This window comes from Myxine glutinosa, chromosome 2, assembly GCF_964187855.1.
Source record: "Myxine glutinosa chromosome 2, kmMyxGlut1.1, whole genome shotgun sequence".
NCBI classification, from domain to species: domain Eukaryota; kingdom Metazoa; phylum Chordata; class Myxini; order Myxiniformes; family Myxinidae; genus Myxine; species Myxine glutinosa.
In genome coordinates this window covers 118,520,736-118,536,032 of record NC_136262.1, presented here as the reverse complement: position 1 = coordinate 118,536,032, position 15,297 = coordinate 118,520,736, and the positions used below count along the sequence as shown (strand labels likewise).

The following is a 15,297-nucleotide window of genomic DNA, read 5'->3' as shown; positions in this document are numbered from 1 at the left end:
TGGCCTGGAGCCTGGCCGATTTTGGTCGGGATGACAGTGGCTGGCCGAAATGGTCATAAGCTTCCTTATCGATCTGTGCTATGAGTGTTATGTACGGCTGTGGTTGAGACTTCTTCTTGGTCCAGCCAGAGAGGTGGTCAAATATATGGTGGTCGAGGTGTAGTGGAGTTGACAAGGTGGCCATGGCCCTTTGAATTTGCAGCTTCCAAATGGCCGTTTCTCGTTCCGTGACAGAGCAGAGGAGATCGTGGACCTGGCTGCTTTCTTCCACATCATGAGCATCCATTGATTTGTCCGTAGGTTTGTTTTCCGCCTTTTTCGTGCCTCCCCGGCAGACATGTGCAAAATGGCCGCGAGTGGTGCATTTACTGCATGTTTTCCCATAGGCATTGCAGAATTGACGCCTTTGGTCGATGTTCGGCTGTTTGCCATGACCAGTTTTGCCGCAATAGCTACAAATGGCCGCCTGCTTGTCGGTAGTGATCAGGGCTCTTTTGTTCTTCCAGTTTTTGTATTGGCTCGCGCCATGAGCGCCTTCACTATCGAGCAAGGCATTCTGGGAGCGTTTCCCTGCTTCCTTGGCCTCTACGAAAGTGAGAACTTCCTCCAAGCTCATGTTCTGATTTTGATCGCCGAGAATGTCCTGTTGTATATCTTGATCGGCGAGTCCCCGACATAGGACATCGCGAACCATGTCCTTGGTGTAGTTGACATCAGTAGGGGGATTGCATGAGCATACAACAGAAAACTTGCAGATCTCAGCTTGACCAGCCAGACGGGCTGCGTAGGTACGAATTGGTTCTTCTCGGTCCTGTCGCATGTTGTGGAGGTTGACGCGGGACACCATAGTATTCTCCTCTCGGACAGCAAGGGACCGAATGGCTTGTAGTATAGCTGCCTCGTCCTTGATTTCAATGCGTGGGTTGCTGCGGTGGAGGTCACGTCGTAGGTTATCATCACAACATTCAAGGAGTTGAACGCGAACATCATGGCCGATTATCTGGGTCGCTGCCTTGTAACCATCCCATCTTCTGGTGAAATATTGCCAATCTTCGCTGGTGCCGCCGGTTTGGATACGAGGACGGCTGACTTTGTCCGGTTTGGCTGGTGCAATGGATATGTGAGTCATGGCGTGGATGGAGAGCTGGATAGCAGCAACGGCATTGTCAGTGCTGTCAGTAACGTAGACACAGCTCGGCAAGGGGCAGACTGCAGCAGGCATCTTCAGATGAGTTGATTGTTCATAAACAAGAATGTATCAATTGAATGCAGGTTTATTAGCAACAACGATGAACAATCAATCTGCAAGACAAAGAAAGCGATGGTAGATATTAGAATAAGATAATAGATACAGAATATGCAAATAACAATGCGCAGTATTACACAAGATGAAAACGCAATAGAGAACAGCACCATACAAGAGTTGTCTATACTCTACCCAGGGTCTTTCCCTGCAAAACCATTGGCCATCTTACACTATGTGGTTCTAAGAACCGAACTCCCATTGACCAAACTGTGGTGCTCACCAATTTGGGGTCTCACTCCCCCGATTCAACTCCCTGTTCCCTCACACAATTTCAGGGCTGGGTCGTGTGGCGCTCCCAGCAGGTCGGCTCACCTGCACACCTCCGCCACTGCAGTTGTCTCCGAGCTTACCTGCTCCTTACCCTAACCTACCTGGGGAAGGCCCTCTGGCGCTCTCACCCCACTACCGCCCTCTCTGGCGTCGGGCTACCCGGGTCCGTCCTCCGGATCCTCGGGCCCCATTGAACAGCTCTACTGGCTCCCAGAGCCTACCTGCGGCCTCACCTGGCCGACAGACTAACAGTGGCGGAGTGCTCATTTAACCATACACACACTAACAGGCCACACGCGCAGCCAATTGACTCCACTAATGCACCCATCCAACACTCTGTGCAACTACTTGCACCACAGATGCCAATATCCAACCACAATTTACCTACTCCCTCTACCTACTTTTAAACTACCCTCCCCGGGTATTCGTGAAGGGGTCCATCTTCCCCATCCACTCCTTTCGCACCAACCACTCCACTCCACATATTCCACACTACTCACTCCACACCATCCATTCCATACTCCATTCCATCTATTTCATACTCCATTCAGACCATTCACTCCATACTCCATGTATTCCATTCCAGCTATTCCACACAACCATTCTCCATACACCTGTGCTTCACCTGCACACCTGTGCCCACACACCTGGTGTCACCTGTACACCTGGTGGCACTTGCACCCGTCTCTCCTCCAGGACCATTCATTCAATACAACTCACAATCACACCTTTCACCATACTCTGCTCAATGCACAATCATGCCAATCATCATGCTGACCACAAAGAACTTCCTGCACACACACTGCATCATCTAAGCTGACTACTCCCTTCTGAAACTCGCGCTCCCCAGTCTTCCCTTATACTAAGCGCTCCCACGTCATTATAATCCACTAATCTGCTACGTCCCCTCTACAGGTACATGTCGCTACTTAACTCTACAGTTACCTATTGTCATGTTTCTAAATCCTAACAATAACCTAACTCTCCCGGGCTAGTTTGCACAGCCAAAACCCCATAAACTATTGCTCATGTGCCCTGCGCGTGATGTGAGGGATGGTGGATTTACCATCCTTCTACACCATATACCTTTGGCCATCAATTTCCAATTTTGCCAATCGCATTTGCCCATCAATTTTGCCAATCCAATTTGCCAATCATATTCACTATCCCTAATTTCGAATCACTAGTAATTCCAAGCCAATTCCCTATCAATTTCAAACAATAACACTATGAATTTCACTGCTACCATCAATCGTCCATTGAACTACGAGCCTCTCGGTGCGTCATGACATTTTCAAAGCTCGGCTTCGCAAAGCCGCGCAATGCATACGGGTGGTTTGGTCTCCTGCGGTTGGGTCCGTCCGGCACTCGGTTCAGGGGAGGAGGTTTCATCGGGCCGAGATTCCGAGGTCTACCTCGGCGCAGAGCCTTTCGGTCGCCCGCCCGATGGCCCAATCTTGCCCGGCCGGAATGCCACAACCACAAGGGGGCGCCGTTCTGACCCCTCCTACCTTCCCGCGAACCGGGCCGCCCGCTTTGCCTGGCAAAGCGCGGACGTGACCGTGCTGGGCGGGGCCCGGCCCGAATCGTGCACGACGCTCCGAACAGGAGCGACGCGACACCGATCCCCGCCGGTTCCCGCAGTACACAAAGCCCGGCACGGACCGGGAGCTCGCGTCGGCTAAACGTCGGTCTAACCGCTGTCCCGTTTAACGTCGATGCCTTACTCGCATGCTCACACGCATACGCGACCCCTTTCACACTCACCAAACCCGGCGCTCCAATGCCGCTCGTACATCCCATGCACTCTGTTATTGCACTTTCTCTTACACACCACCCAGGTACACTCATTCCGCTCACAGACTTTGTTACACACCTGACCACCGCACACCTCCTGCATGCCTTGGCGCACACTCGTCGTTTGCACACTTCATTAACACACCTCCTCGCACCCACTCCTCGGTCACATCCTCTGTGACAACCATGGGTGTGCACTCTTTTGCACACCCAATCACGTGCTTCACCACCAACTCAGGTGTGCATTCCCGCACACGCTCAACCATTCCAGGTGTGCATTCTGTGTCACTCGCCACAACCAACTCGCACTCCGTGTCACTCTCACCACCACACTCTGTCGTGCATTCACTCCAGTACTCTGTCGTGCATTCATTCTCACTCTCGACAGCACACTCTGTTATCATGCACTCCTCTGTTACACACCTTTCTCGCGCACCTTCTTGCGCACCCTCTCCTGGTACATACTCCGTGCTACTCATGGGGGTGCATTCCTGCACACACCCAATCACCACCACACACCCTGGCTCACCAATACCTTTCGCACTCCCCATAGTCAGACATCCTTCCACGCATCCTCTTTCTACGCACTCTGCACCAGTCGCACACCTCACTAGCGGCCTCTCACGAACGCCCGGGTCTAGACCAACACCCAAGCTCGCTGAATCTCCCTTCACACCATATACATTTCCGCGTGTAACGCCACTCACCTTGGCGCCTCTTCTCCTTCGCTCCTCCTCCGCCACCTGCAAACTCTTTATTTGGTCAGTAAACACATCATCATGCTGTGAGCACAGACCTTGCACCAATTCCATCACCTCCTCCTTTATCTCTTTCTTAGTCTCCCTCCATCTCTTCTTAATTTCACTTACCCCCTCTTCCACCTTCTCTAACTTCTGTTTCACCTCCTTTATTTCCCGGTGCGCCCCCTCGATTTCTTCCTCTAAGGCCACCTTGGTCGTTTCTATGTGCGTTCTGACTTCCCGTTCTTTCGTCTCCATTGTCTCTACCACCTCCTCTAACCTCTTCGTCAGTCCCTCATGTACCGTCTGACATTCTTTCTTTGTTGCCATTAATTCCTTCTTTATCTCTTTTTGCGTCGCCTTCAACCTCCCTATTACCGCCGTGTTCTTTTCCACCTGCTCCCCAAGCTCCTTCTGTCCCACTGTCAGCTGCTCTACTCCCCGCGTCAGGTCTTCTATGCCCCCCTGTAACCTAGCCGTGCTGTTCCTCACCTCTTTCTCCATGTGCTCCTCACCCCGCTTTACCTCGTCGCGTACTCCCGCGACCTCTTCGCTCACCCCACGCCTTATATCCTCCCCCATCTCTCCTATTTCCTTGGTGGATGCCGCCCTCATCTGTTCCAGCTCCCCCTTGTGGGTATCCAATTTGGTTTCCAGCCCGATTTTTACCCCCTCTATCTGCTCCCCCATTTGTTTGATTTCCTGGGTGGATTGCTCCCCTATTTCCCTCAATTTGCCTTCCATATTGTTTTCTAACCCCTCTAACCCATACTTTACCCCTTCCATTTGGTTCTCCTGGGTGGCCATCCTATTATCCAATCCCGTTAACCCAGCCTTCATTTCCCCTATTTGATTACCCACGTCCTCCAATTGGCCCCCTAATTTGCCTTCTAGCCCCCCAATTTTGTTGTCTAACCCCTCAATTTTGCTGTCTAACCGCTCCCCCATTCTACTTTCCAATCCTCCAATTTGGTTTCCCATCTCATTTCTCAATCGCTCACTCGTCTTGACCATAAGGGCCTCCATTTGTATCATGAAGAGGTTCATATCCACCGGTGCCGCGGGCTCGGCTGCCGCGGCCATGTGCGAGGCGCCATTTTGTGCCCCTCTAACCTTGTGCGAGGCGCCGCCATCTTGTGCGCCTGCAACCCCCTCTACCGCATCCTCATTGCTCTCCTCTTCCCTCTCTCCCAATTCCTCCCCGGGGTCCTGGGTCGCCTCTACCTCCTCATTCTCCCCTACCGGCACCCGATCGCCTTGATCATCCATGGCAGGATTTTAATTTGGGATGTTAAATAAAATTTCAGCCGCTCAAAATTTTGACCAAATTTTTTAGATGTTTAAAATTTGGTTCGTGTCCAATCCCACTCCTGACACCAATTGTTACGGATCCGGGGGACGGCACTCCCGTTAGCAAGGGGGGGGGGGGGTTAATCCCCTTGTCCTGTTAAGCTGGCCGTCTCCGCCGGTCCTGGAGCTATTACGTCACTTCCGGTCAGCGCTGAATAGGGTAGTAGGCCAACTATTCCTATGACCTAATTACCAGCGCCTTCCGGTAAGCGAGGAAATGAGCCCCGCCCGAGCCGCGGCTGTAATGGACACACAGAGCGAAGCGAGCCACGACTCATTCCGTTAACAAAAGACTAAACCCGACTCCGAGCGTTGGCCGAATCGTGCCACAGGTACTCAATGGGAAGAAGGGACTAAAGTGACTGGATGAGAGGAAAACCCAAAGAATAAGAAGGAACAGGTGTAATTTATTAATTATATACAAAACCAAAACCAAAGAAGAAACGAAAGGGAATGTACAGTGAAGAAGAAGAAGGTACACAGGGCAGCCTTAAACAGTCTTATATTATAACCCCGGACAAACAAACAGACTTACACGACAGGGAATGGCAGGAAGGAATGGCTGGAAGGAGGAGAAGGGTCCAGGCAGATGGTAGGCGTCGAGGTCCGGCTCCAGCAGTGGACTCGCGTCGTGGCGGGAAACCCTGGCAGGCAGCGAGCGCGTATCGTGGACCGCGAGCGGACGTTACATATATCGGGGAAACTGGGATACGGCGTACGTAATATGTGGCTCGTGCCAACGCTCTCTCTCTCTTTCGAACAAGGTTCGTATCATCAATGGTCCCCTGTGCAGTCTGTTACCATCAGCAGTTCATGGCACAGCTCATACCAAAAGCAGTCCGTGGCGCACTCCCAGCTCCGCTCCAGCTCATCGTCCCGAACTCCTTCTCACCTCATCTGATCTCCTTCTCACCTCCTCTGTACCTTCTCACTCGTCTGGTCTCCTTCTCACCTCATCTGATCTCGTTCTCACCTCATCTCTCTGGTGAAGCAGTCCCTCGCAGCCGCTTTTATTGTCCGTTCTGGTATCAAGCCGCCGGCTCCAATGACACGCCTACCGGTCGGCTCACCTCGGTGCTGGTTGGCCGGCAAGGGCTCCCTGGCTCCACCTCTGATGATGAGTTCACGTGCCACACCTTGTTCTTGTGGTTCCGCCCCCTTTTTCCTCGGCTTGAGACCACGTGTGTAATGGCGGCTTGGTGCCAGCAAACAGCCCAAGGCAAACGGCAGCGAACGCTATCCTACTGTTACTGCACTTTGAAGAGCGGAGATGATTGGGGAAATTGAAAGGGGCCTATCTTATTTGATTAATGCAACGCAGATTCAACTATTGGGAACAGATCCTTAACTGAAACAGATAATAATGAAATAACTACAGAGAGGTCCTATGGTTCTCTACGTGTTGTACATGGACTAACTAGAGTGCGATCTTTAATAAAGCCAATTGATGGGGATATTTACAGGGGATCATTTATAAGGGAAACATTTACTAAAATTTACTAGTGAAGGTTCTAAAAACCGTAATAATATATATATATATATATATATATATATATATATATATATATATATATATATATATATATATATATAATTTTGCATTTGCACTTGGGATATTATTTCACCTGTGATGGAGTTGATAAAGGGAAGGCTTTTGTGTGTCTTGCAAGTCTTTCGTTTACATTCCTCTGTTTGGCAGCTACGTACCAGCAGCCGTAGACCACAGCAGAGGGGTTCCCTGTCATGGTGTTTTCCTGTTACATCAGGTGAGTGTAAAGTCAAAGAATGGAGCAAAATTAGAGAAGTGGACTTGTTAGTGATGCAAAAGACCGGAAGGTACGGTGTTTGTCATGAAGCAAAGACAAACGTGGACATGTTGTCTACTCTGCATGATTTTGGTGGTTTGATTGCATTGCAGGGCATTCAACGACGCATCGTCATCACGCTCGTGCATGAGACGGGCTCGGAAGTGAACTGGAAAGATATCCGAGAACTTGTTGTGGGTACGAATTCTTGCTCTTTGAGCTGGAGGAATGTGGAGGTTGGCACAGGATTGAACATGAGGGTATCGTGACCAGTTACACCAGTATTCATGGGAATACCAGCGTTTTAGAGCAATGGGTGCTTAAGGGGATGCAGAGGACGATTGGTGTGGGCCTGCAGAGGTGTCTAAAGGGATAACAATTCTGTTGACTTGAAAATTAGGATAACATGATATTCGTGCAGGTATGTGAGGGAATCACCTCGGGTTACTGAGTTACTGCCCACATTTTCTTTGCGCTCTAAGTGTTTGAGTAGGCATGAATTATTCGTAAACTTACCTCATCAAAATGCTGCACAACCTCACTCGATCCCTGGACTACAGATGTCCAGCTCCCTCCATAAGTATTGGAACAGTGGAGTCAAATTTGTTATTATTGCCATCGGTTATACTCAAGAAATTTGGATTTGACATCAAAAGATGGATACGAGGCAAGAGTATAGAAGGTGAACTTGTTTTTTTAATCCTTGGTATTTATATGTATATATGTTTTGCCATTGTAGAACAACAGCACTTTTTGTATACTGAATCGAGGCTCGATTTACAGCACTTTATATGTTCAGTTCCCCCATTTTAGGTAAGCATAAGTATTGAAACTGATTAAAGTCAGTTAAAGTAGTATAAAAGTTAGTATTTGGTTGTATATCTCTTACATGTAATAACTGCATCGAGCATGTGACCCATCGACATCACCAAACTCTTCGTATCTTCCTTTGAGACGCTTTGCCAAACCTTTACTGCTGCCATTTTCAGTTGCTGTTTATTTTTGGGGGTTTCTAACTTTAGTCTCCTCTTCAGCAAGTGAAGTGCTCCATTGGGTTAAATCAGGAGATTGGCTTGGCCAGTCTAAAACCTTCCACTTTTCCCCTGATGACCTCCTTGGTTGCACTGGCAGAGTGTTTTGGGGCATTGTCTTGCCGCATGGTGAAACGCCGCCCAATGGGTTTGGAGGAATTTTCTTGTATTTATGTTTGGTTTCTGTACACTTTCTGTACACACAAGTTTCTGTACACTTCACAATTTATTCTGCTGCTGCCATCATTAGTTACATCATCAATGAAGATGAGTGAGGCAGTTCCAGAGGTAGCCATGTAAGCCCAAGCCTTGACACAACGTCCACCATGCTTCACAGATGCGGGAGGATGCTTTGGATCATATGCACTTCCTTCCTTTCTCCACACTTCTACCTTTCCATCTCTTTGTTAACGGTTTATCTTGGTCTCATCTGCCCATAAAACTTTATTGCAGAAACTCACTGGCTCACCTCTGTACTTCTTGGCAAATTATAATTTGGCCTTTCTATTTTTTGGTGCTGATGAGAGGTTTGAATCTTGCGGTGTAGCCTTTGTAATTCTGCTGTCAAAGTCTTCTGCGAACGATAGATTGTGACACTTTCACTCCTGCACTCTGGAGGTTGTTGGTGACGTCACTGGCAGTTGTTTTAGGTTTTTCTTCACAGCTCTGATGATTTTTCTGTCATCACCTGCAGTTGTTTTCCTTGGCCGACCTGGTCATTGTCTATTGCTAAGTACACTCGTGGTTTATTTCTTCATCAAGATATTCCAAATTGTTGTATTTGCTATGCCAAATTTTTGCACTATAGTCCTCATTGAATTCTTCTGTTCTTTCAGCTTCGAAATTGTTTGTTTTTCTTTCCTGGACAGTTCTGGTCTTCATATTGGTTTATGCCTTCTGACTCCAAAGGCAAAAGCAAAGGCCAAAACCATGACTAGACATTCACAGCTGTTTTATGTGTGAACGATCAATGCAACAAGAAACACCCGTCAGTCATCTGTTCCATTACTTCTGCTTACCTAAAATGGGGAGACTGAACATAAACAGTGATATCATTCTACAATGGTAAAACATATATGGATATAAATACCACGAAATGAAAGATGACCTTCTGTACTTTTGCCTTATATTCATCTTTTGCTCTCAAATCCAAATTTCTTGAGTATAACTTATGGCAATAATAACAAATTTGACTTCGCTGCTCCAATAGTTATGGAGGGCACTGTACATTAGTGTTGTATGAGGCTTCACACATCACACCAAACATAATGTGCAGATAGTTGCTCACGTTACTATGGCAATTTTAAAATGATCATTTTGTCTTTGCATAACGTACACACGGGGTCGAAGTAATTTGAGAAATAAATTTGAAAATACAGGAAGAGAATGGGGAAGTTTATGGACAGAATGGAAAGCAAGACGGTGCGATAGAAGGGGGAGGGAAGGAAAAGGAGTTTAGGGAGGAGTGATTAGAAATGGGAGTGATGAGGTATTCAGCAGGAAGAGGTAGGGCTCTGTTTTTGTGCACATAATAAATAGAGAGCCTATTATACGGTTGACATGTAAATGCAGTAGATCATACCCTGTTCAATGTAAAAATGAATTGCCTCTGCTGCTGCAAATTGGACCTAAATTTGCTGAAATCAGGTGTTTCATGTCACATCCTGAACAAACACTAAAAATCATATTATCCATTATTTATTTCATTAATAATATTTTACATCGACTCTCAACCATTAAAAGTTTTACTCAATGCTTTTTACAAGTTTAATGTTTCTTACCTTGGTGAATGTGATAAACCAAAAAGTCATCCAAAGCCCTCCCTTCCGCACCCGCCCACGCCCACGCCCACAAGCACACACATACACACACACACACATACACATACACACACACACACACACATACACACACACACATACACACACACATACACATACACACGCATACACACATGCATACACACACGTACACACACACACACGCATACACACATGCATACACACACGTACACACACATACACACACACACATACACATACGCATACACACATGCATACACACACACAGACACATGCATACACACACACACACGCATACACACATGCATACACACACGTACACACACACATACACACACATACACACACACACACATACACACACACGCATACACACACACATACACACACACACCTATACGCACACACATGCATACATACACACATGCATACATACACACATGCATACATACACACACACATACATACACACACACACACACACACACACACACACACACACATACACACATATACACATACATACACACACACACATACACACATATACACATACACACACACACACACATACACACATACATACACACACACACACACACACACACACACACACACACACACACACATAAGGGGCAGCAAGGCCGATAGAGTTGATGGGACAAGATGAATGGTTGGCTGCGGTGAGCCGGTACTGAATGAGAGCCGGGGTGTCTTTTGGCAGGTCGAGTTCGAAGCTCTGTGAAAGGCACAGACCCTCCGGTAGACCCTCTCGTCGTCTCTCTCAGTATCCTGTCTGCCGGCTATTCTACCCCTCGAAGGGATGACAGGTGGGCCGGGCCGATAGACGGATGCATGGAAGACTACATTAACCAGAGCAGTGGAGTGTAAGGAATGTGCAAGTCTAAAGTCCATCGATGGACCAAAATTGACTAGAAAATGCCATGAACAGCGATTGAAGCTCGCGCGCTCGATTTGCTTTCGCCGGATATGCATTGACAAGCTTCCGTTGCTCCCGTACCTCCTCCTACGGTCATTACTTTGCAGTACCGGCTGTGTACGATGCTATTCTTTTTGTACATTTGTTATTCTCTCAATTTATCTCTCTAGATGCACAATTGTATATACACGTGGGAAAAGGTTAAGCACACGTACAAAATTGTGCTGTTTGCAAAAAGAAAAAAGAAATTCTATTTTTCTTTGAAACATAAATGAAACTAGAACAGCACTCGGTAGTGCGCATATGTGGGAGTCTGTCCACCTTTATCAAAATATGACAGACAACACCTGATAGACAAAGGATTATATATTTCGTACATACGGAGAGAAACGTTTGTCCTCAGGCAGGCAGATCTCTAAATTCTGCTTAAACTGCATTAAAAATATATACAAATTGTTTTACTACAAAAGGGAGGCAAAAGTGGAAACTGGAGCATAAGATAAGAACAAAAGCTGATGTAACGGACCCTTGGCTTCACTTTGCACAAGGTCAAACCACAGGTAAAACATGTTTTTGCCAGCTCAGCACAGAGAAGCAGTTGTGCCCAGAAACTGTGAAATCGCTCTCAGCCAATTCTATACAAATTAAGCATATTTCCTTTGGCCTGGCTCAACTATATCACATGATGCATTTACCAAACATGCTTTTCAGCCATGGCTGTCTCTGATTGGTCCAGAGATGACAATTATTCATTTTTACCCCGACACACACCACTGCCAGGCTGAACAGTTTACGCTTTGTATCCACTGATCGGCCAGATTTGCATCCGGGCCTGAACCAAAATCGAAATGAAGAACAAACCTTTTGAAATATCATGCTATATATAGTTTTCGGCCCTATCTCTCAATTGCGTAGAATCAGTTAGAAAATTTTTAAAATATCAGATCCAGAACCGGATCTTCACCAAAATGTAATCAGTCCTTCCTTGTCACACGCCCAACCTGTTAGCCAAATTTTGTCCGAATCCGTGCCTAACTTTTTGGGATATCGTGCTCATAGACAGACAGACAGAGAGAGACAAACACAGACAAACACAAACCTTCAGTGGCGGATGTAAAAATGATCCTCGCCGATGCTGTGCCTTTCATTCATCACGAGGCCAAAGGAATTTTCACACCTATCGTGCACACACAGCATGGTCGTGGTGTCACCTTGAAAAATGCTTCTGCCTGGTAAACGAGAACATTTCAGAGATTATTGGGTGTATATCAGAGGTACCTGTTGGGTGTACCTGTTGGTGCAGACAGACTCTGGCACATTTGGGAATGGCAACAACTCCCTTTAGAATCCCTCCGGCGCCATCTTCATGGGATTATACGGTGGAGGGTCACAACAGTCATTCATTCTAATAGTTCTTACACATTATTTACCTTTTGACATATTCACTACATCATTACAGACATGGTCTCCAACCCCATATGACACGGTGTGACCATCAGACCCATTGTAGAGTTATCGTGGTTTTGGTGGTTGACCGTGACCGGTACAGACATCCTCATTTTGTAATTAAAATAAATAAACAAAATCTCCGAATCAATGTCATGTCCTTCGTGAACCGTGTGTACCTGACCGACCGATACACGGTTATCAGGTTATGGTTCTGATAAACGGCTCAGTTATTGCTGATGCAGAAATACACAACCGTGTTCAACCTTTTCCCATATGGATATATATATATATATATATGTATACAGTATATGTACTGTATTTGTTTTGTTATTTATTTATTTATTGCTCTTTGATTTTGATTTCTGTCACCCATGTTGTTGCTCCAAAAATTCTAGTCTCGATACTTGCTTCACACCTTCCTTCTTTCTATACGTATTTCCTTCCTTCTTTATTTCTTTCATTGTCTCTAAAATCAGGTCTATCTTCCTGTCCTCGTGTATTTAACCCTTTATGCTTGCTTTTGTTGTCCAAAATAATCTCATTTTGTGTTATCCCCTTTGCGGTGCTAACAATCACCCCCTTCCCTTCCCCGCCGTCCCCTTAACCCCTGTCTCTCTCACCCCATAACCCCAAACCTTTCCCTTCCTATTTTCTACCCTCCTTCCTCCCAACCCGCACTCCACTTTTCTCACTTGCCACTTCCTACACCTACCCCCCAGGCTGTTTCTTGATTCCGACATGCCTAGGTATCTCTCACACAGCCTGTCACAACAATTCCCTCTCCATTCCCCTTTTATTGTCCTTTGTGTCCCAAATTCTTCACCTTTTGTTATTCCCCACTTCACAACCTTTTCCCTCATTGTTTCCTTTCCCTCCTCTACACTTTCCTTCTCATCAATGCTGATGTTACATGCAATGTGTCATTTTCTCATTTTGCTTTAATCTCATCTGTGGGTCATGTACCTTTTCCTATCATGTCTCCTCCACCTTTTCCTTTTTATAATACTATTTTATGCTCTTTCCGTGTGTCTGATCTGCCTTCCTCTATTGCATTTGGGTGTTGGTCCATGGAATGTTGCTTGGTGACCTCCGCCCCTCATCTTCCTTGTTCTTCTCTTGTCTGTGCATCCTCCATCTTGTGGCTTTCTTTATGCCCCAGAGCTTTCCTTGTGCCATGTTCCTAATCATGCTTTGCACTGCCGGCTTGCTTTTACCCTGAGCTGCTTATCGCCGGTCCCAAACACCTGTACACGAGTTTTCCATCCTGGGGAACTGCCATTGTCCAACACCTCACCTGGTTTAAACGAGTAAGCCAATGTTCATTGCAAATTGAGGGACCATCGTTGTTATTTTTGACAAAACTAACACCTTGGTGCAACATCCATCTTGAATAATGGCTCGTCTGTGTCTCGGTTATCTTGTACACATACCTGTAGTTTATATATGGAGGAATGTGACTACATGATATATTGTACATACATTAATTTTCATATATTGTATGTCTTTTTATTCCAAAGGTGTGTGTGTGTCCCTCTCTTTCTCTACCCCTCTCTCCCTCACTTTCTCTAACCCTCTCTCCCTCTCTTTCTCTACCCCTCTCTCCCTCTTTCTCTAACCCTCTCTCCCTCTTTCTCTAACCCTCTCTCCCTCATTTTCTCTACCCCTCTCTCCCTCTTTCTCTACCCCTCTCTCCCTCATTTTCTCTACCCCTCTCTCCCTCTCTTTCTCTACCCCTCTCTCCCTCACTTTCTCTAACCCTCTCTCCCTCTTTCTCTACCCCTCTCTCCCTCTCTTTCTCTAACCCTCTCTCCCTCTTTCTCTAACCCTCTCTCCCTCTCTTTCTCTAACCCTCTCTCCCTCATTTTCTCTAACCCTCTCTCCCTCATTTTCTCTACCCCTCTCTCCCTCTCTTTCTCTACTCCTCTCTCCCTCTCTTTCTCTACTCCTCTCTCCCTCTCTTTCTCTACCCCTTCCTCTCTTATTGTCACCTAGCCTGCTCATCCACCAAGTTTCATCTGAATCCGTCCATAACTTTTTGAAATATTCTGCTATACATAGTTTTTCACCGGATCTCTCAGTGATGAAGAATCACTCAAAAAAATTATAGTATCTGGATCCAGATCTGGATCTTCACCAAAATCTCATCAATAAATCATTGTCACACACACAACCCGTCCACCAAGTTTCGTCTGAATCTGTCCATAACTTTTTGAGATATCTTGTTCACAAACAAACAAACAAGAAGACGTCATGCAGAGCACGATACTTGCAAAAGCCCCTCCCCCCACCCCAAAAGGTTGGCATGGATACATCAAATTGTCCATTTCATTGAGGCTAAAATTGACGATCTAAATCAAAGCTCTTTGGATTAAAATTAAATTGGATTATTGTTTAATTGGATTAATTGGATTTAATTAATTAATTTTATTTAATATTGGAATATTGTTTCAATATTAAATTTGGAATTAATATTGGAATATTGTTAAGTATTGGAATATTTAATATTGGTAATATTGGAATATGTATTGGAATATTGGAATATTGGAATATTGGAATAATATTGAATATTGTAATATTGGAATATTGGAATAATGGAATATTGTTTAATTTAATTAAAAATTTAATTAATTAATTGGATTGTAAAATTGGATTAAAATTCATGATTCTTCAGATGAAAATTGATATTAGAAGTTTGTCCTTGAGTTGGCCATTGACCTTTTGCAGTTAAATAGTTGTTTTCCCAATGTTGTGACTCAACCTGCCAATGCTGTTCAATTTTCAAGTCAATCGGATGAAAAACCTCAAGG

At 45.8% G+C, this 15,297-nt stretch overlaps 1 protein-coding gene across 6 annotated transcripts in view; it reads left to right on the top strand.

The window, feature by feature from the left end:
* Nucleotides 1–15,297, top strand: part of LOC137417460 (kinesin-like protein KIF1A) — a 158,085-nt gene that overhangs the window by 89,797 nt on the left and 52,991 nt on the right. For all 6 annotated transcript variants that reach the window (XR_013622347.1, XM_078771545.1, XM_078771546.1 and 3 more), the window contains exons 32-34: nucleotides 7,163–7,229; nucleotides 7,382–7,466; nucleotides 10,826–10,931. Coding sequence is in view for 5 of the 6 variants with exons in the window: in XM_078771545.1 (XP_078627671.1) it covers nucleotides 7,163–7,229; nucleotides 7,382–7,466; nucleotides 10,826–10,931 (258 nt within the window). In the remaining variant the exon portion in view is untranslated. The remainder of the gene's footprint in view (nucleotides 1–7,162; nucleotides 7,230–7,381; nucleotides 7,467–10,825; nucleotides 10,932–15,297) is intronic.